General features: G+C 39.4%; 3 protein-coding genes across 25 annotated transcripts in view; all 3 read right to left on the reverse strand.

Annotated features, from left to right (window-relative positions):
* CADPS2 (calcium dependent secretion activator 2) overlaps positions 1–23,442 on the reverse strand; it is a 540,930-nt gene that overhangs the window by 361,231 nt on the left and 156,257 nt on the right. The gene's annotated exons all lie outside the window — the stretch shown is intronic.
* Positions 9,664–13,082, reverse strand: RNF133 (ring finger protein 133). Its single transcript, XM_023250527.2, has one exon. The coding sequence runs from the start codon at positions 10,863–10,865 to the stop codon at positions 9,729–9,731; it is 1,137 nt and encodes a 378-aa protein (XP_023106295.1). The 5' UTR covers positions 10,866–13,082; the 3' UTR covers positions 9,664–9,728.
* On the reverse strand, positions 13,561–15,254 carry RNF148 (ring finger protein 148). Its single transcript, XM_003982985.6, has one exon. It carries the CDS (start codon positions 14,630–14,632, stop codon positions 13,703–13,705), a length of 930 nt encoding a protein of 309 aa, XP_003983034.1. The 5' UTR covers positions 14,633–15,254; the 3' UTR covers positions 13,561–13,702.

Consider the following 23,442-nt stretch of genomic DNA (forward strand, 5'->3'; position numbering starts at 1 on the left):
GAGTTTCATCAGTGTTATGGGAAGTGTGATCCATGGACCAACGCCAACTCTCAAATTATCATCATCTGTCCATCAAAGAGTACAGAGACGTTTTAGAAACTTGCAGTGATGGGACAATGCCATAACATCCAAAAGCAGAGTTTTAATCAACATTTTGCTATGGAAGTGTCCAAACGTAAAAATTGAAAAAAAAAAAAAAAGCTTTTGGTGGTCTGAAAAATCACTGATTTAACCAATCTTCATTCCTTTATCAAATGTGAAGAGATCAGAAGCTAAAACTCCTAACAACTGCCTTTGTTCTGACATATACCTACCTCCCAGCCTAGATTCTACAAATGACATTTTACTCTAGTGTTTCTTTCACATATCCATCCATCCCTTCATCAATCCAAATTACTTCTGTTATACATTTTCAGAGGAAATAAAACACATGGGTTTTATTTTACAAAATAATCCATGATGGATTGGAAAACAAATACTCGTTCCTTTGCTGCAGATACAATATCTCAGGAAACTTTTGAGAAGACAGGTGATATACTAATGTTGACACCGAAATTGAGAAAGACCATTTCTAAAAACCAAAACATTTTTTTTTCTACAATACTATCAGGATACCAGAGAATGAGCTACTACCCTTTCATATTCTAGGTTTCTAAAACATGAATCTTAAGGATACCAAGTTATTTACTCTTGATAAGCCAGGAGCCTACAGCAGAGAAATGAAGTTTCAAAATGAAAATGAAAAATATTTCTGGAAAGGAAGTCAATCTTCAAAGCAAACATTCTGCTATGGTACAGAAAATGAACCCAAAACTTGTTGAACTACCATCTCTCTGGCATACAATTGTGCTCAGTAAATACTTGAATTTTTGTGGTTTATACCTTGCAGTTATTTGTTTTTCCACAAGATGGCTACTATGCATGAAATAACATTGTTGGTTTTTAATCCCAGAATTTGGCTTTCAGGATAGTAAGGGACTTCAAGGGTACAAATCCCAGGGTTCTTTCAAAACATGGATTCCCTCACCACCACCATTAAAATGATATCTAAGCAACAACCGATTCCTTTAGGGAAGAGAAACTCTCCGCTGCCATAATCTGCCTAGGACAGGACCAAGGACAGGAAGGTTGTTTCCCGGTGGCAACACTTTCCTTACAGCTGTCATTCTCTCACAGACTTTTACCTCATGTCATCGCAAAGACAACCTCCGTTCTGCCAAAGGCCATTCCTCAAGCTTTTTAATGGCAGTTAACCCGGTCTTCAAGCTGTGAGGTTAAACATTCTTCAGATGACAGGCCCCCTTACTAACCTGGCGGCTCTCCTCTGCACGTGCTGCCCTTTCCGTGCATGTGTTTTAGTGCATGGCACACATTCCCTCCGGGTCTTTGGTTCAGTTTTTCATCTTTGTGAAGTCTCCTCCAGTTTTATTTTTTATTACTATTATTTTTTTAGTTTTGAGAGAGCACAAGTGTGAACAGGGGAGAGTGGCAGAGGGTGAGAGAGACCATCTTAAGCAGACTCCACACTCAGCACACACTCCGATGTGGGACTCAATCCCATGATCCCGGGATCATGACCTGAGCCAGCATCAAGAATTGGACGCTCAATGGACTGAGCCACCCAGGCGCCTCAAAGCCTACTCCATTTAAAACTGCAACTCTGCTTCTGACAGTTCCCATCCTGTTTTCGGTCTGTTCTCCACAGCAATTAAAACTATTTAACATATTACATTTATCCTGGAACTTAATCATGCTAGAAAGCAAGTTCCATCAGGGCAATGGGTTTTGTATGGTTTATTCCTAGACTTCCAAGGCAATCAATATTTGTTGAATGAAATTATCAATGAATCTGCCATATGGGTAAGATGCTCACCATTAACACAAAAAGGAGTAACTCCTGCTACAGAAGCAGTGGTGCTATTCACACAGAAGACGCCAAGCATTTTCAGGTAGCTGCACAGATGTATTTTCAGCTCTGTATTTATGGACTCTAAACGGAGTCTCCCTCCAGTATTTGTGAGGCTGGTTTTCTGAACCCAAACCCAAGAATTTACCTAATTCCCTTCTGCATTTCATCTATGGTCCCGTTTTAGTAGGTTATTTTCAGACCTACTACATAGGTGATATTAGAAACAATCCTTACCCAGTGCATCGACTGCTTTAAGCTTTTTTTTTTTTTTTCCTAACCTTCTACTTTGGAATTCCTAAATTGTCTATAATCTGTTTTTTTCACAAATCCCTTGGCAGTATGATAGTGGTGGTAGAGAAACGAGAACTAGGAGAGGAAAGGAGTAAGCATTTATATGCACAAGTCCTACATAAATCTGATAAGTTGGACCTGTGAAAAATGCCTACTAGGTCTCTTAATACAACAATAGCAACTATGATTTGTGTACTGCTTTAAGATTCACCATTATTTTCATGTATACTATTTCTATCTGATGACAACTATGTGATGCATCCTCTTCTGAAAATAAACTTCCTGAGACAGTAGAGATCCCTAAACTTGAATGTCCATCATAATCAGCTGGAAGACTCGTTGAAACAGGTATTGGCCTCCCTCCCCTCCTCCCCAACTTTTCTGGCTCCATAAAGGTCTACTGGGGGCTGAGAACCTGCACTTCCAACAGGCTCAAGTGATGCTAACGATACTGGCCTGAGGACTACTGTTCTGAGATGCTCTGCCTTGGGGGAAAGGATATGAATACAGGTCACCTGATGTATAAAAAAGCATGGTATTCTTTTCAATAGGCAACTGTGCTTATCCCTGAACATGCAAAATGGAGTGTTATCAATTATTAGGGTAATTGTAAAAATTATTTTTAACCCTTTCCAACTTCAAAGGAATAAAAGACTACATAAAACCCCCCAACTAATTGATTTTTTGTATGAGATCAACTCCAGAATCCATACTTTCTAAATGTAAGCAGACATTCCCCTTGAGCTCAACTTTCCCTTCTCCATTAGATACATTTTGCCTACAACCCTCAGCCACCCATGCTCCTGTATCCCTAAATCGTCCGGAGATTTCTCCAGTTATCACTTGCACCACCCTCTCACCAGCACTCCCAGTATCTTTTAGCTGGGAATTTTCTTCTAAGGCCCAATTCTTGAAGTCCTCAAAACAAAACTCCTATTAAAAACTGGTTTTTCAAGCTAATTGTAGTGCTGTGGTAAAGGCCAACAGCTGTGGAACCAGACCAAAGTCAAACACAGATGCTGCCACATAACAGCTGTTTAACTTTAGGCAAACTGCTTAGCCTCTGTGGGTCTAAGTTTTATCATCTAAAGAATGAGCATATCTCAGAGTTATTGTTAGGGTTAAATGAGTGTCTGCCTGATAAACGCACGGAACAGCATCCTGTCATACTGAAACGGTTATCACCACACTACCATCCTAACCACCACTTTTTGAGAGAAAAAGCCATATAGCACTTCCATGGGAATACCATAAAATCAAGGAATCCAAAAACAGCAGTATTACATTTTACATTGGTAAATTACCACTAATATACAAGTCAATGGTGGGTCGTTTTGTTAGTAAATCGCCACAATTGACTACTCTGCACAGATCCTTTCTTTTGCTATGTTCTCATTTAATTCCTACAGACCTATTATTTTCAGCTGTGTAGTGAACATTATTGTAAGTTATGTGGGCTCCTCAAATCCAGCACATTCAAAATGTGAACTCTTCTTCTACCCCAAAAGCTTGATTCACCTATTTTCTACTCCAATGAATAGCACCATTATCACCTAGTGCCCCAGACGGAAATCTAGGAGTCATCCTTGACCATTCCTCTACTCCTGCTGACCCTAACCCTTCTATTCTTTATTCACGGTGTTGCTAAACTGAAGATGAAAGTTATGGGTATAAAGGCAAGTTCTGAAATCAGTACCAACTTGGTCATTAAAAAAATCAGATCAAAAATATAAATCAGCAAATGAAATCAAAGCACATGTTATCTTGAAGGTGAATTCTCTTACTCAATTTCACCTATTATTGTTTTTGTTTACACTTTCTTTTTATCACTCCTGGATTCTTACAACAGCCTCCAGAATTCCTGGTCTTCAAGTTCCTTAATCAAAATTCTACAGGATACTAACTTCTTTAGAAAACACTGTTGTTAAAACAGACTCTTAACTATAGAGAACTGAGGGTTGCTAGAGGTTTGGAGTATGGGATGGGTTAAATGGATGATGGGGATTAAGGAAGGTACTTGTGATGAGTACTGGGTATTTTAAGTGATAAATCACTAAATTTTACACCTGAAATATTATACCATGTTATCTGGAATTTAAATACTTGAAAAAGAAAAAAACAGATTAACAATCCATGATCTGAGGACCCTAGGTAGCCCAGCTGGTTAAGTGTCTGACTCTTGATTTCAGCTCAGGTCATGATCACGGGGTTGTGGGATGGAGCCCTGAGTAGGGCTCATGGCTGAGTGCGGAGCCTGCTTGGGATTCTCTCTACCCCTCTCATGCACTCACTCTCTTAAAAAATAATAATAATCCATGATATATCAACATTCTTAAATTCTTACATGATTATTTTACTGCCTGAATTACCAACAATATATTTCTTTGGTGGGGGGAACCACACTGCTGCTCACATCCTTCCCTCCATTAAAATGTGCTTCTTCCCAAATGATAGAGAAGGAAGTAACAGTTGAAATGGAGCTAAGAGTTCTTGCTTCTCTAGCTGAAATCCATTCCTTCATATTCCCAGAAGCCTTTATCAATTGCTCTTCATGAAATATCACCCTTCATGACTTGCTAGATTTCCACCTCAATATCTTGAGCAAAGTGAAAACAAGTCAATAAGAAGTAAGCAGAAGGTGAAACAAGGAACTTGATTAACATAAAGGCTCTCTGAAAAAGCCCTATGGTAGTGGTTCTCGATCTTGTCTGTTTATTGCAATCAACTGGGTAACTAAAAAAAATTCTGAAGCCAGAGTCCAAAGCACAGGTGCTGGGTGCAGTCTGGACATGGAGAATTTTAAGAGCCTTCAACAGGATTCTGATGTGTAGCCAAGGTCAAGAAGCACTGCTCCATGAGAAACAAAAGAGGGACTTAAGAGAATAAAGAATTTTAAAATTTTTTAATATTTATTTTGAGACAGAGCGAGTGAGCGTGCACATGCACGAGCCAACAGGGGAGGGAGACACAGAATCTGAAGCAGGGCCCAGGCTCTGAGTGGTCAGCACAGAGCCCGATGCAGGGTTCGAACTCACAAACTCAGATCATGATGTGAGCCGAAGTAGGATGCTTAACCAACTGAGCCACCTAGGCACCCTGAGAATAAAGAATTTTTAAATTTTTTCTACTGTTTATTTTTGAGACAGAGGGAGACAGTGCATGAGTGGGGAGGGGCAGAGAGAGAGGGAGACACAGAATCTGAAACAGACTCTAGGCTCTAAGCTGTCAGCACAGAGCCTGATGCAGGGCTCAAACCCACAAACTGTGAGATCATGACCTAAGTTGAAGTCAGACACTCAACCGAATGAGCCACCCAGGCACCCTGAGAATAAAGAATTTTTTAATTTTTTTTTTCAACATTTATTTTTTTTGGGACAGAGAGAGACAGAGCATGAACGGGGGAGGGGCAGAGAGAGAGGGAGACACAGAATCGGAAACAGGCTCCAGGCTCTGAGCCATCAGCCCAGAGCCTGACATGGGGCTCGAACTCACGGACCGCGAGATCGTGACCTGGCTGAAGTTGGACACTCAACTGACTGTGCCACCCAGGCACCCCGAGAATAAAGAATTTTTAAACAGAACTGAGTATCTGGTAAAAATCAGTAGAGATGACTCAGACAACCAATGGTCCTGGAAAAAAGTTTAGAAGGCAAGGAATTCAGTGGCATGTGGTAGAACAAAACAAATGGCTGATAGTTGGTTCTAGGCTGCAGCTGGAAAAGAGATGGGCTGAAAAAGAATGGGTACAGGAAACCATAGAATGAGAACAAAGCAAGCAAGGGGTGGAAAGGAAAAGTCAAGTGAATTCAAAGAGGTAATTCTGAAAAAGATGCTCTTAGCTGAGTCATTTTCAAAAATGACACAAGCTGATGGCGGTGACAATGGTGTGTTGTAGAATTGGGAGATGAACACTACAGGTGTAGAGAAGTTTTGAAATCAGGATTACGCTGGTCGTCAACAATGAGGAAAGTTCATGTCAGCAGCTGAAGTCCTCAAGGAACTCTATCTCAGAGCTCTAAGATGACAGCACAACTGTGAAGACTTATAGGTAGAATATCTACAAATAAGGCAGGTTTCTTGTGGAGGGACTGTGATGAGCTTTAACACCTGTGCACAGGGAGCAGCCAATCTCAAGTGCATTATTATTCCCTCCTTTTCTAAAAAAAGTACTTGCAGTTTATAAAAACAGGTATTAAGATATTTCTTTTGGTAACTGCAGTAACTCATAATCCGTATTCTTCATCAGTAAGCACTAAACACTTAAAAATGCACCAAACACAAAGCCAAATAAATTCTAAAAGACGGAAACTGGCGCCCATAGGAAATGATGGAGTAAGAACATGGAGTCGCCATTACTCTTCACACAGTAGCCAGGAGTGAATGTTTTTTTCTTTTGTTTTTTTACATCAGTGCTTCTCTAAATTCTGATCCTTTCCTTGATTCCTGTGTGCCACTTCAAAAACCTGAAAGTCTGTAGGAGAAAACATTAACTGTACACAAAACTTAAATACCATCGGAAACACCAGCTCTCAAGCTAAGCCTTTTAAAGTACACATACTATTGTAAATAGTATGGTTGGCCAACATTTCTCTACAGCACAACTACATTACAGTATTTCTATAGCAAGAGACAGGGTTATAGTTTAGTGTGTCTTGTCATACAAGGAAATGTATAGATAAAATCACCTATTGCATCACCCAATCAGTGGTCAAGTTCAACCAAGTGGTTAAGGCCACTTTCGGTTTAGTAAATAATTAAACCTAATATATCCCAGTAATGAAGCAAAGAAGTTGCATTTTTATAAGGAACATCAACCCCCCCTATTAGAGGTGGGTGTGGGGAATCAACTACCAGGGAATGCAAAAGTATGTACGAAGAAACACAAGGGAAATGTATCATGACGCTGGTATTAGGAGCAAGACAGTTCCTATCATGGTCCCATGCCATTATGACAAAATATGTTTACCTCGCTAAGAGAAAATGAGGTAGCCCACAAAATAGGTAAAAATTTACTACGATGAATAATACCTTAAATTTGACACAGCAGCCTTATTTCCAGGTTCTAGTTATTAAACTCAGCAAAAGTGGTTTAACTGATCTGTTTACAACATTCTAAAGACAAAAATTAAAACTTTTGTTCGGACATAAGAGAAAGCATTTAGTCCTCTACTTACTACATGGTAGACAACTCAGCAATGACAGGTTCCAAGCTCACTGACCTTTCCTTCCCCAACACAAATACAGGTTCTAACACCTTTTAAAGGGTATCCACCGAAAATTCTCAGATCAAGACAATAAGCCCACAGTGCGTTAAATGTCCATCATTGAGACACTGAATTATGAAAGTAAATATATGTTAATTTTGTACACATGATAAGTCATGTTTACGGTTGACAATGATGAACCAAAAGGAAAAACCAAGGAGGCACAGGAAGGACTGAAAGAGAACACAATGGCAGTTAGTGTGAAAAGCAAATTTAAATGCTAGGTCTATCGTGGAACATGTAACCCATATTTAATTTTCCAGGAGGACACACAGCTGTAATGATTCTAGAACCTAGGTTCGGGGGCTGCCAAGATGCATTCACTTCCATAGTTCCAATGATTCTCTTGGGCAACCAGTGGAAGTCACCCTTGCCACTCCATGAGCTGCTAGCCCTAGAGACTGAGATGCCAACAGTGGCCAGTCTGAGAAAGACAACTTATCCTGGATTTAGCAACAGATTCTAGTAGGAGTGGCTTTTAAATGATCTTCAGTCTCCTGTCTCTTTAAAGTGATCCTTGGTACCTCAAACAAATTTACTCTCCCAGGTAAAAGCAAAAAAATCTGCCAAACAGTGTTTCTGTGAAATCCTCCACAGTATCGGTGCTCTGTAGTTCTTTCAAAGACCAGTTCCTTTGATTAACTGAATCAAACCTCTCCCCGGTTAGGTATAAGAGCCTGTGTAAAGGTGCCTGGGTGACTCAGTCGGTTAAGCATCCAGCTCTTGATTTCGGCTCAGATCATGATCTCAGACTCCTGAGATCAAGTCCTTCATCTGGCTCCATGCCCGGAATGGAGCCTGCTTAAGATTCTCCCTGCCCCTCCACCCCTCCCCCGATAGCACACTCACTCTCAAAAATAAAAAGAAACATGTGTGTACCAAGTCAAGTTTCACCCCTCTACCTGGTCATCTTGGACACATTTTGCTGTGTTTCGATTCTCCCTGGCCTTCAATGATTGTTTCTCCCTCCTTTAAATAGTCTGACGGTGTTGCAGTTAGAATCAACTGTTGCCCTTCCACCGGCTTCTGAATTCCAGGGTTGTCAGCATTGAACTCAAGAAAGTTCCTAACAGATCTCTCTCCAGTGTTGCCAAGAACAAAAAACCCCACTCTCTTAGTGTTGCACAAGAACTAAAAACCCACTGTCAGGCCGGGAAGAGTTCAAAGCTCCTTGTTAGAACTATATATGTTAAGTTGAAATAATGGATTCTGAGCTGAGAATCAGTTTTCTATTTTGTCAAGGTGATTTAGGATGAAAATTGTCAGGACTAAGTTCCCCTTATTTTGTATGATTGGGATAAACTACCCAGGTTTTCATATTAATATATATTTATGTTACAGAAAAAAAAAATACTTATTACTCATCCTTTCACTCAAAACTATGAGTGTCCAGCATTCTGCTAGATCCTGAAAATACAGTGAACAAAATAAACACAAACGCTGTCGTAAGAACATCTACATTGTGATACTTACCTGAAAATAATCTAGCACGTTTTAAATCTTTAATGACAAAACATACTTAGTAAGCTGAAATACATAGGAAATGAATACACCCTAATAAACACCATAGGAATTCTTGACCACTTAAATCTTTCCACAAATCATGAACATGTAATACTTTTCAGCAATATTGGGCACTGAATTATTTGCTGTTCACTGAAAAGTGCTAGTGTTTTACTTTTAAAATTACTATCACCATGCATATGCAGAGCCCATCAAAATGTACTAACAGCTTGAAAAGAACTTCTTGCCAAGGGTGAGAGTAATAAAATTCTGGCCAGCAAAATTTTCATGCTAAGAATGAAAAACCACAGCACACATTGACTTCAAAAGTAGTATATTGTACTATAAATATATCAAAAATATTACTCTTTCTAGCACATAAGATAATTTATCGTTCCCAAACAATTGATGGCTTCTGTATAAGGAACATGCGAATATATGAACAATTTTCTTATCAAAATGGAGCCCAGAATATGTACAAACATTTAGGGGGGAAAGTTCATTCTTGATTTTAACATGGATGTGTACAAAGAAATAGACATATATACTCAATAGACATGGACAAAAAGTTAAATTTAGCAAAGGCAAAAAGGTAAACAAAAAAATCCTGCTAGGCCCTTTTTCTGCTTGACAAACAATGCAGAAAGTTACCAAAGTAACAAGAGGACACAAAAACCACACTTCAAACAGACAAACTGCTTGTCAGTATTAGGACTTGAGTTGACAAACAGGTTTAATCCACTTGCTCAAAGGTCATGCTGTCAAGGTAAAGGATGAACATCTTCAACTACTGAAGTAGGCTGGCTGTCATTCTGAGGGGGCAGTGGCACCTCCCCCGCTTCCAAAGGCGTCACTTCATCAGATCCTCTCACAGGAGGAAGTTCACTGTCTGTCTCTTCTTCATCAGGGGACAGGGCATCGGACAATTCATTTGACATGAGAACCTGCAAAGATTCTGTCCCATCTTCAACATCCACCTGAATACCCAAAGCTTTAAGAATGTCACGTTTGCACATGGGGCACGTCCCATGGGCCAGAATCCAGGGGTCAATGCAACTCTTGTGGAAAAAGTGTTTACAAGTGAGAATACGAACTGTATCGTTAGGCTTATAGAGTTCAAAGCAAACTACGCACCTATCTCCATTTGGACCGATTTCCTCATCCCCCTCTTTCAGAACCCGAAGCTGCAGCTGGCCAAAGGCTTTCTTGAGATCAGTTGTTAACCGCTGCCATCTCCGGTTCTGAATCCTTGCTATCCAAAGTCTCCGAATACGATAAAAGATGAAATATGCTAAAGTAGCAGTTGTGACAATCACAAAAGAGACAAAATAGTGATTCATCCAGATGATGTGTTTCCTCCCCACCTCAACTATGACTGTAACATGAACTCCCTTCTGAATTAAATGCAAAATCTCCACGCCCTTGAGGTTACCAATCATCACCACAACGATGTCTTCAAATGCCTGATGAGACATGGGGAAAACCTGATTGCCAGTTCCTGGAAAGTTGTAGATGATCACTCCGCCGGCTCCCTTCTCAATGGCCACCTTAATTTTCTGCGTGAAGGTACAACCACCTCGTTCAACAAGTGCAAGCCAGGTCTCTGAGTTCTTCAATCTGCTGAAACTGGTACTGGGATTACATGCATTTTGAGTTTTTCCATCAGGTGGCACGATAACTCCTCCCACTCTCTTCAAAGTGGAGCTTCTTCCAAACACTCCCGTTTCCCCCAACTCTGACAACATCCGATTCCCAACATGAAACGAGATGTTCATGTAAGCAGTCCAGACCGCACTGGCTCTGCAACAATTGTGACTAAGAAGCCAAAGAAAACTGAATTTCATAAGCCAGGAAGAGGCAGTTTTGTTTCTGTAAGTGCTAATCTTGAGTGGAGTCATCTCTCTCCCCACCTAGCGACTGAATAACCAACCCAACAAAAAGATGTGGCTTCCACATCTGTGGGAAATCAGTCGAAAATAAAATGAGAAAAATCTTCAGGGTGAAAACAAGTTCCACGGTCTTCCAGCATGTTTTTGTAAGAAATTCTTAAAGAGGTCTTAGTAGGTTCAGATGTTTTATTAGAGAGAGGAAGAGAAACCCTTTAGATTGAAAAAAAAAAAAAAATCCCAGTCCCACTAATGTAACTCCAGATACTGTTTACAATTGGGTGATGTGATTATGACATAAAAGATAACACAACCAATTAGATAACAGCTTTGAATCTGCTGTCAACTTACTGACTTGAGAGTTTCAAATACTGTTATGGGTGATACCTAGGTTGTAAGATCAAGTCAATCCCTGAGCAACATATTAACAGGTATCACATTAAATCAGAAATATAAAACTCATACCACACACACACACACCTGAAAGCATATGCAAGAAAGCCACAGCATTATCACTCTTCTTCACAAATCGAGGAAACATGCAACAAAATGGCAAGTTTAAAATAATTAGGAATTAGCATGAAGAACAATTATGTGGTAAAAGCAATGAGCGTTACTACCATTTTTCACTCACGTGATCACAAGAGATTTTTTATTTATCACATAAAGCACTGTACTAAGTTTATTTAACAACTGCTTGCTCAGATTCGTTGGTTTGATTTGGTTTTGATTTTTAAAAGGAGGGTATCCTGTTAGATTACTTTAGCCTCACTTGTCTCACTCTTACGTTGCCTATCCATAGGGATGACAGCAGTAAAGAACTTTAATCTCTTTTCTCTGCAGACACTGACATCTGTTACTGATCTAACAATATTTTGAGGGAAGAGAGGAAGAGTATAAGGGGAAACAATTCTGTTTAGCAGTCTTCGCATCATTCATTTTAAACAAAAAGGCAACTATTGATTTTAATAAAACATCAAGGTCCCTCATTTAGATTAACACCAACAGCAGTGTTAAAGGTCACAGATGCTTTGAACAAAACATTTGCTAAAATCAAACATCCCTGATAGAAACTGCCCTTCCCCATCCCCACATACACTATCAGTTCTGCCTATATTTTTGCTCCACTTCTATCACTGGCACAAAAGGACTTCATACCAAAGTGACTTGTGGACTAACAAACATGGACAGCCCTTGGTGTAGGGGCATACACTTTCATGAGGGTATCTCTCAGTGGTTCTTATCTCCACTGGCTAGGAAAGCAAGAATTTTTACCTTGAACACAAATGTCTGTCCTTACAACACAGGATGCTGAGAGACAGTTTTGGCTGGGTCTCACCAGGGCTAAGGGAGCTAGTTGTTCTTATGAAATGTGAGTCAACAAAACTTGAGGGAGGGAAGAAGAACAGGGTCCTACAGGCCCAACCCAAGCGGCATAAAAACAAATACTACTGAGTAAACTTCAGCTCCCAAGAGTGAATTTTCTTTTCCAAAGGCCACTAACCTGATTGTATTTCCATACAACCCAATCTTCAAAATGGGTAGTACATAGTGTGTACATCCATAAAGTGCCATCTAAGTTGGTACCAATGGTGTAGCATTTCATCCAGAGAGATTTTAGTCAAACACAAAACCCAAATCTTTCAGTCTCTCCATTGTTACACAGAAGTATTTGTGTTTATTCACAATTTTTAAAGGCAGCCGAACAAAATTTCAGCTCCACTCTAGAACTGTGTCAAAATGCCCAAGCAGAAACACACTCACCACCATTTTAAGAAAACAAAAGCACTTACTAAGGTTAATTCTAGAAGAGAAATCTGCTACCAGAGCTAATTCACTAGGCTAGGCTAACTAAGCTCTGACAAACAAAAGAGATATTTTTTGTGATGCTTTCCTTAAATGAGGTTTATAATAATTTAAAATATTTTAGTTACCTAACCAGAGGTGTTGTCATCCAAAGCAATTACTTAGAACTCATGATCTACCCAGTGCCTTTGGAAACCAGAGTTCCTATTGATTAACCATGGAGAATTAAATCAAGGTCTAATTATATAATGATTTTATTTTTTTAAATAAGCTCTATGCCCAACTTGGGGCCTGAACTCACAACCCTGAGATTAAGAGTTGCATGTTCTATTGGCTGAGCCATCCTGGCGTCCCTATAATGAAATTTATTTAATAGAGATTTTAGGTATCAAAAACAGAGTGTTATGCTAAGTGAAATAAGTCATACAGAGAAAGACAGATACCATATGTTTTCACTCTTATGTGGATCCTGAGAAATTTAACAGAAGACCTAGACCATGGGGTAGGAGAAGGAAAAAAAAAAAAAAAAAAGAGAGAGGGAGGGAGCCAAACCATAAGAGACTCTTAAAAACTGAGAGAGAATAAACTGAGGGTTGATGGGGGGTGGGAGGGAGGGGAAAGTGGGTGACAGGCATTGAGGAGGGCACCTGTTGGGGATGAGCACTGGGTGTTGTATGGAAACCAATTTGACAATTAATTTCATAATTAAAAAACCCATAGAAATAATAAAATGAATCTAAAAAAGAAACTTTAAAATATCATGCCTAATTCTCCATAGCCTCAACACCAAAATCATTTTAATTTGAAGATAAAACTAATTTGCTTTTAAACATATGATGTTCTTATTTGGATAAAGACAAAAGTCTAACAACTTAATAGAAAAACAACAAGTTCAAATAGCTGGCATGATATGGAGTTTTATTTTAAAAACGCAACTTTCATTCTCTTCAGTGCTTAGGTAGAGAAGATGGAGTTTCTCTCTACATAAAGTACTACATGAAAATTCATTTAATTTTAACCTTTGGCAAGACTCAGTTACATCTTCAGAAGATTGTCTGGGTTGAAGTTTTCAGAATGTCACACTTGCACATGGGGCATGTCCTGTGTGCTAAAAGCCAGGGGTCAATGCACGTCTTATGGAAAAAATGTTTGCAAGTTAAAATACGTACTACATCTTGGGGTTTGTAGATGTCAAAGCAAACAACACAACTGTCTTCGTTTGGATCTAGTTCCTTATCCCCCTCCTTGAGCACTCGCAGTTGAAGCTGACCGATAGCTTTCTTCACATCTGCTTTCATCTGTCTTCGCCTCCTGGTGGAAGAATTGGGCACCCTAGGTCTCCAAGCACAGTACAAGAAAAGGTAGGCAACTGTGGCAGCCAGGAAGGTAAAGAGAGACATGACATAATGGCTCAGCCATGGCATGTGCATTCTTCCCACCTCAATGATGATCGTCACATAGACTCCTTTCTGAATCAAATGCAAAAGTTCCATACCTTTCAAGTTGCCTATCATTACTGCAACTATATTTTCCGTTCCCTGGTGAGACATGGGAAATACTTTGTTACCCGTACCTGGATAGTTATAGATGATCACCCCATTTGCTCCCTTCTCTGCTGCCACGTTGATTTTATGTGTAAAAGTACAGCCTCCCCGTTCAATGAGGGCCAACCAAGAGTCTGCTTGTTCAGGTCTGCTGAAGTTGGTCATAGGATTACAAGCATTCTGATTCCATCCTTCAGGAAGTACCGCCACACCAGACACCCTTTCCAAAGGAGAATGATTTCCGAACACTCCACTCTCTCCTAATTCAGATATAATCCGATTTCCCACCTGAAATGTTATATTCAGGTGGGCTGTCCAAATGGCTTTTCCTTTTGAGCCAGAAAGGCTAAGTAGTAGAAAGATGCTAAGCCTCAATAGTTGAGATGAAACAGAACTATGAGTTGAAGGAGTAATTCTAAGTAGGCTCATTCCTCCATTTGCCTCTTAACTGACAAACAAAAAACAAAACATCAGTTGTAAAAAAAAAAAAAAAAAAGTAGCAAAGAAGCTAACTTCAATTGTTGGCAGTAGATAATTAAAGCACATAAATGGAAAAAAGTCTGTGTTGATCAGAGGTATGTTCCTCCTTCCAGCATTTTTATTTTTGGTAGATTATCTTTCTTGCAATGAAACAGAACAAGAGTTGTTATTAGTACAATGTGATTTCAAGCAAATTATGACTTCCTCACGGGGATATTGTGACATCAGAGGTAGTTAAGCCAATCCAGGAGTTGATATTAGTGCACTGCATACTGAAATTCTATTGGCCAAAAAAACACCAAGCAAGAACTCATGGTATATAACAATTTGGATAAACTATAAAGCAATAAACAGGCAAGTTTTTGTTTTTAAGCCCGGGGTTTCTTTCCTAGTTCTGGATAGAGTGAAAACTGCCTAATACCACTCTATATTCATTGTTTTTCTGTTAGGCAAAGTAGAAATCATTCATGTATTCGTGCATGTGGCTGGCCAGTCACCAGTTCTCATGCATGGTTCCATGCTACCCAATATGCTAATCTATGGGCAGCAGGAACAAATCATTTCTACTCTCTTTCAAAATTAAATGCTTATCTCAGATTCAACATGAGGACAATAAACATGTTGTAAGCCTGATACATTGCCAACTCACAAGGCAAATTCAACTTTTCACTAAAATTGCTACTAAGAATCTATGTGCTAGGCAAACACTAAGCACGGATATACATTGGAGGCAAAAACAGACAGGCAGCTACTGTGTGGAGCTTACAACCTAGCGCAGACAGATTTATATATATGTATATATGTATATATATGTATATACATGTATATATACATTTATATATGTATATACATATACATACATAAAAATCTATATTATATAAATACATATTTGTTTTTGAGAAGAGAGAGACAGAGCGCAAACGGAAGGGACAGAGAGAGAGGGAGACACAGAATCTGAAGCAGGCTCTAGGCTCTGAACTGTCAGCACAGAGCCTGAGGCAGGGCTCAAACTCATGAATGGTGAGATCATGACCTGAACCGAAGTCGGATGCTTAACCAACTGAGCCATTCAGGCACCCCTAGTGAGGACACATCTTAAACACACACACAAACACGTAGCTGCAAGTTGATAGGGTCGCTGAAAGGAAAACACTCTATCCGAAGAATATAAAAGGACACAAATTTGACTAGAGGTCCAAGGCATTGCTCCCCAAGGAAGTGGTACTTAGTGCCACTAAGACTTGAAAGATAAATCAGAATTACCTAAACTGAGAATAGTATTTCAGGCAGAGGAAATGGCAGTTTCAAGACCCTAACACAGGAAAGAACACAGCAAATGAAAGGATCTGAAGCAATGTGTGTTTGGCAAAACAGGAGAGAGGGCAAAAGGTAATGAGGGAGGAGGGTAAACAGCAATCAGCGGGCAGGGTTGTAAATGTTACACCAGGATTTTGGATTAGGTCCCAAGGACAACAGAAACACACCAAAGGGGTTGCCAGGTGGGGAGGTGGACTTATAAACATTTCAAGATGTAGACACGTGATCAAGCACACTCTGGCTGTCTCATGCGGGGAGCGGGTTGGAGGAGAAGAGTGGTGAGGGGAGCTTAGGTAGACAGTGGCTTGGACTCCTGAAATAGTAGTAAACATGCAGAGGCACAGACAAGTCAGTCACTTCAAAGGTTGAATTAACAGATCTGGTAACTGGAAGGGTAGTAGCGGGTGGAGGAAAGGAGGACCACAATGGCCACAAATCACTCTGTTAGTTTATTGCTGCAAACCGTGGCATCTTTACTGCTTTAAAGATCCTTTAATGCTTATTTGCTTTCATTTTAAATCTCACCTGAAGTCTGTTTCAAAGATTCAATAAACAGGCAACACTCAAACTTTTATCATTTTCATTATATAGAACGTAGCCTATGCCCCAGGCATACCGTAACGCCCTCGGGATACAAAAGGGACAAAAAAAAATTTGAGGCATGTTGACAGAATTTTGCCGTTTTGACAGAAGCATTTAGTTGTACTCCTTGTAATATTTAATATTCACTTACAAAAATAAAATTGGAAACCATGAAACTTGTCTCATCATTCAGTTCACATCTGGACTATTGTGAAGACACACAGAATGTGGACTCTTCCTAGCTTCAAATCATGTCAAGCGCTGGCCCATTAACACTGACCAGGTGAAGCCTTACTAGGAAGACCATTTACATCATCACATTAGGTGCTGTAGGATTACTTAACATTTGGATTTTAAGAAGTAATTCTCTAAGTCATGGGACTAAAAGGGACAGTGTAAGCAACATTAGTCAATCGTATTGTGACAGCATTGTAGGGTGACGGATGGCAGCTACCACACTTGTGGGCCGAACATCACGTATAAACTTGTCCAATCACTATGCATATACCTGAAAATATGTAATACTGTGTGTCAACTACACCTGGAAAACACACAACTTCAAACATGAATTCCTTCTTTCTATTAAAAAAAAAAAATCACTAAGTTGTGGAGACCTAATGCACAGCCTGGTGACTACAGTAAAGAATGCTGTTTACTCAACGTTTGCCAAAAAAGTAGATCTCAAGTGTCCTCATCACACACACAAATGGAAACTATGTGAGGGGATGGATAGGTTAACTAGTTTGTGATCGATTTCAAACTGTACACGTACCAAAGCATCACATTGTGCACCTTACACACGTATAATTTTTGTCCATTTGTCAATACCTCAGTAAATCTGGTTAAAAAATTCTAACTTTGTTTTGGTTTGCTAATTCTTAAGGGTAAACAGTTTAAACAGGAACTATATTCTGACTCAGTAACACATCTCAAATCTCAAGGTCCTATGGTTGAAAAATGATTTGAAAATTTTACCAATTCATTGTATTTTTCTCACTACGAGGTAAGGGGATTAAGGCAATGATAGAACTCGCTGGAGTCCCAGAATACATGCAACTATAAGAAACAACTGTTTATCTCCAACACAGTGGTTTCCAAATAGGGGACAATTTTCCCTTCCAGGGGATATTTGGCTGCTTCTGAAGACATTTTCGACTGCCACGATGACAGAATACTATTGGCATGCACTGGTAGAGGCCAGGGATGCTTTTAAAAATTCCAAAGTGCACATGGATAGCCCGGTTAAATAATTATCTGGTTCAAAATGTCAATGCTGAGGCTAACAAACTAACAGAACAGGCTTGTGAGGAAGGAACCAACACAAAACTTACTTCTCCATGGGATATCTGAGCTCTTATCATAAATTAAGCTTTTATAATTGCCAATATATCAATAACGATCCCCTTTACTGGTGCTCTCCCACCAAAGGAAAAAGGTACAAACTGCCACGTGAGTAGGTAAACAACACAGCAGCTACAGGCTCTAAATTCATTTTACCCAAAGGAATGATATTTAAGTAATCATTAACCACAACAAACATGTAATACACACTATACACTGACAAGGGCTAGAGCCAGTATCACAAGGAACACAACACGGCCCCTTTATTAAGGAGGTCATCATCTAGGTAGTAGAAAAGTGTTATGCACAAATCAGAAATACGCATCTCTGTATCTTAACTTTCAGGTTCCACCTAAAATGTTAAGAAGGTTATAGTTTTCATTACTCAAATTTCCAGAAATCTCCACCCTGATGACAGAAATAGCCAAATGCAGTCACTCAGCATTGCCCACATAGTATCTGTAAGATACAGGCAATACTGAAGAAACTTTAATAAATGATTTCACAAGTCACAGTACCCAGGGCTATGATATTCGAGATCTCTAAGAATCCACAAAACACACTGGATTCACTTAAAGTTTGAAAACTATGTAAGTTTTCTGCCAGTAACTAAATGCATACTAGAATTTGGCAAGAACAGAATATTAAAAGGCAGAATTACATCAACTTAAAATTATATATTTTATTGTAAATTAAGTTCTCATAATGTATTTTCTCATTTTCTCTCATAAGTTAATCACTACTCTCACATATTCTCAGACATATGCAATAAAAAAATTTTTAATATACAAGTGCTTTCTCCTCTTAATATTCTTGAACACAGGAGTTCTGAATATGCTTAAATGAAAGACAATAATTTTTTTAAATAACATGAAGTTGGGAATTACCTGGACAGTCAAGTACTATGTACTAGAACAGGTACAGATACATGAAAACCCCAAAATTTACTCAGGCTCCTCATTATTCCTTATATTAACCAATTTAATGACTTTCAAAGTCATTAAAGGCTCTGGTAATTAAGTATATTAGTAGACACTTGTTTTTTCTCTGTACATGTGAGGTTTTTGTTTTTTTCGGGGGAAGGTCTGAGAGAGCATGTGCATAAGCAGGGGGAGGGTCACAGAAAGGGGTACAGTGCTCATAGGAGCAAGCTCGATGTGGGGGCTCGGACTCACAAACCATGAGATCATGACCTGAGCTGAAGACCAACAGTACCACACAGGTGCCCCCAAAGCAGACACATTTTTAAGTCACCACATGACCAACCACCACTTCTTCACTAACGTAAGCCAGGATTACTACTTCTATTTACTGGCATACCTAACAGATGCAGGAGGAAAGTTTAGTGTAGGAGCTCCAAAGCTCCAAGAAGCCACCATGACATGGAGGACGGGGAATGCTCACCTTACTCAAACACTTAACAGTGCTGGCTCAAAAGAGCTTGTGTGAATGAGTAGTTAGCATGGTCAGGTTTTATCACACTTGAATGAATACTTTCCACTGCTTTAGTCTGGCCTTCAAAATCATTCCCACAGTGTAGAACTTTGCAATAGCATCGTTATCTAATCTCCCATCACCTTGGATTCATTCTGTTGCCAGAGCAACCTACAGACAAAAAGTAATGAAGTTTACAATGGCATTCTTTTTTTGCTTAAAACTTTAGATGGCTTACTCTATTCAAAGGATAACACCCAAGCGGCCAAGAATGAAATACAAGCCTCTCCAGCTTGGTCCTCTTTGCTTTCATCTGGTCTCATTTTCTACAATTATCAATCCTGAAATTTATCTTCTTCAATTCAAACAGCTTATAGTTTCCTGCACTCCTGTTGCGGCAGTCACTATAGAAGACCTTACACAGGCTTTATGCCTTCTAATAAGCGAGTTTGTTCCTATGGTAGGTACACTGATTGCAAACGACACCAATTACTTCCCTCCCTCTAATGACAGCCCTCACAATGTGGCTTAGAGCAGTTCCTTCCATCAGGAGGTGGATCTATTTCTACACCCTTTGAACTTAAGTAGTAAAGAGACTAGAACAGAAGTACAGACATGCCAGGTCTGAGTCTAAGCCTCAGGAAGCCTTACCGTCTTGCCCTGTTCCCCAGCTCTCGGAACCCCACCACCCTCAAGTAAAGAAAACTAGCCTAACAAGATGCTAAGTGGAGGAGAGGCCAGGCAGCCTAGCTGAGCCCACCCTACATCAGTCTACAGATAGACCAACATGTGTGAAAGGCCTTGATAAGCAGAGAGGTCTCCATGATTGTGAGGTGACCACACAGAACTGAAGACTCACCTGGTCAACCCTAGACTTCTGAGCAATAACACATACTCTTATTTTACAGTTTATAAAAAGAAGAAACTGCCCCGATATACAGGAGTTTGGGATGGTTTATAATGCAGCAGCTGACAGAGCTCCCTCTACAGAATTATCTACTCCATTAACTTCCTTCACAGCTAGGACTCAATGGCTCATTTTCAGTACTCATCCTCTAGCACAGTATCTAGCACATGTAGTTATCTATTGTAAGTTCTTAGTGAAGGCTGGATAAACTCACAGTGTCATTATCCTCTATATCCTAATATATACTATTCCTCATTCAATAATTATGTATTTTGTTTTATCGTTACAAGGGTGATAGTTTCAGTTTGGGTATAATTAGAATGTGCATGAGTTCAATATTGAATTCTGTATATTTAATACTCCAAACTGGACTTCCTATAGCCATACTTGAATACAAAGATAAATGAGCAGGCAGAGTATGACCAAATGTCTTTAAATTTTAATGGGTATAAAACAAACTACCTAAATTATATTCTCTTCTGCATTCAGAATTTAAGTCAAGGTTCACATAACACTAAATTGAATACCTTTTTTTCTTCTCCATCTACCTAGTTCGAATATAGAATGGTAATCAATAGAGTAGGAATATATTAGTAACCAGTCTGAGAAGTAATTGGGGCAAAAAAAACCCTTTATTTACACTGTAACCTTTGCATCAAGAAGGATAGAGGAAGGAGCTGAACATCCTTAAGTAAACACAAGATTAAGAACTGTATTTGATTGTATGATCATCTTTCTTTGAGTTGGGACAAAATACATCTTAATATTAACTCGATCATTTAGTCTGGAGTTTTGTTTGAAAGGGTGAATAGGCAATGCACTCAAAAAAAAAAAAAAAAGGAATCTTTTGAATAACTGCCAAGAACTTGTTCTATCAATAGACTTTTTCTGCTTCTGTAGTAAGAGCCAACACGGAGGACCAAATGGGTATGAAGGCCGATTTTGAGGCTCTGCCATTTTAAAATTGTTCTAAAACCCTCAAGTAGATTCCAGACCTTCCTAAGCCAAAGTCAGTCATTGAAGGTTTCTGTTTTGCCTTCTGAAGACCAGTCCTGCAGAGCACACTTAACTCTGAGTAAGCTCTTAGCCACCTGAAATAGCAGGGTAGAGGCAATCAAGGAGATTTTCCCATTTATCAGTTATATTTTTCCAATTCACCGGTCACAAAACCTTTACCCATTTGTGAGGTAATTTAATCCTTCCTGGGAGGCAGCAGAGGAACAAAAAGAGGAGGATGACGTCATCATGCTAGCAGCAACTTGCTGAAGCACCCAGCTATGTGACAGACCCACGGGGAAACCCAGTCTTCACCACATGCTGAGTGAGGGGTGCCACAGTGAGCCTGTTTTTTCACTTGTACGATGGGGAAGTAATGTCGGCCTCTCAGCGCAATGGATGGTGGACCATCAGATGATCGCTTCCATGTTTATTCGGAAATCACCAAGCACACCACTGGCATGGCAGAGGCTTGATCAACAGGCCTGGCCCTTCCACCCCTTCCCAATTCTAGATAGCCTATTTCCTCCATTTTTCACCTAATAAAATTCTTCTCATCCTTCACGACTCATCCCAATCCTCCCTCTGCAATCTCCCCAGAGAAAAGCACCTGTTCCTATGACACATTGTTTTTACATCTATTTGACAGTCCATCCTGCCGTATATTACATGTAGTTAGATATTTATGTCTGTTCCCAGTTCAGTTTGACCTAAAATGTCTGGTGAGTAATGTTAACTTATTTGTATAAAACTGGTTTCCTCCCTTTTGCCTCTATACTAGACAGGGACTAGCGCTCAGGGTCCCTGTCAAATATGTGTCTTTTCAAGTACTTATTCTTCAAAATACTAAGATCCATCAGCAGCTCTGGCAACCTCTGCTTTTTACAGCCACCCATTTAAAAAATATATAAAACAGGCAATGATGTGACAAGTCTTCCCTCAGCTAAGAATTACTTTGACAACAGTTGTCCAGCAAAGGCTTATTTAGTATCACAAGATCAGAGGCCATCCATCTGACATTTTTTCTGTGAAATAAATTCCATCCACAGCTCTACACTTGAAAAATGGAATAATATACAGCCATAAAGTAATAACTATTTCTAATGTTTAAGTAGACTCTACTGAATCAAAAACCCTTTAGTTTAGGAGTGCCTGGGTGGCTCAGTCGGTTAAGCATCTGACTCTTGATTTCGGCTCAGGTCATGATCTCCTGGGTTCATAGGATCGAGCCCCACATCAGCCTCTACACTGAGAGTGTGGAGTCTGTTTGGGATTCTTTCCCCCACTCCCTCTGTCCCTCCCCTGCTCTCTACCTCTCTCTTTCAAAATAAACATTAGAAAAATTCTTTTAGTTTATAGATCAACATATCTGTATCTCAAGTCATATGTCAAATGGTCAATATAAGAAAACTGTATCAGATTAATATTGTGCATTTCAGCACCTCAAAGCCCTAGATTAGATCAGCAGTAATACTTAATGCACAAAGTTCTAAATGACACCAACTTTCTCAGCAACCCAGAAGGCCTTCTATATTCCCCAGCCAAAAATGTGGTCAAATCCTACAATCCCCAGAAACCTGATTAAAATCCTATAATTCTAACAAGTTCTCTATATTGACAGAATATTTGCTATCACTTTTCCACATGTAACATTCACTCTTAAAGACTAGAGACCTAGTCTCTACATAAATGCCTCTTACCATCTCCAACTCAACAGTTAACATGGCTGCCCTTTAGAGAAAGGGTTTTGGGACTCAGAGGGGACAAGAAAATAGTCACAGAGCTTAGTTATTATTATTGTTGGAATATACATGACCAACTTCAAACAAAAGGTGTTTTTTGTTCCCTCACACCCACAGACCTCCTATAAAATCAAAACAAAGAAGTAAAGCTTTTGATTAGCTTTCCTGACATGATACTGTTCATTATGTTGAAAAGGAGCCTTGTTTCACCAATTGTTATATTACTAATCCACATTAAACTCGAAGAAGAACATTCAGGTCACCAATGATTCAAATTATCCATGAGTTTTTAGGAAAAGATGTTTGAGTTTTAAGGGATAGATGTTATCATGTGAGAAAGCAAAGTGTGTGTAAACCACACGTAAAGAATTTCATTCTGTGCAACATAGTTGAATTACTGATGTTCCACTGTCCATTTTATTGAGAGGACACTAAAATTA

Source organism: Felis catus, chromosome A2, assembly GCF_018350175.1.
Source record: "Felis catus isolate Fca126 chromosome A2, F.catus_Fca126_mat1.0, whole genome shotgun sequence".
Lineage (NCBI taxonomy): Eukaryota > Metazoa > Chordata > Mammalia > Carnivora > Felidae > Felis > Felis catus.

What these genes read in the sequence shown, in the direction of transcription:
- RNF133 (XM_023250527.2), bottom strand. Translation starts at nt 10,865, where the DNA reads ATGACTCCACTCAAGATTAGCACTTACAGAAACAAAACTGCCTCTTCC.
- RNF148 (XM_003982985.6), bottom strand. Translation starts at nt 14,632, where the DNA reads ATGAGCCTACTTAGAATTACTCCTTCAACTCATAGTTCTGTTTCATCT.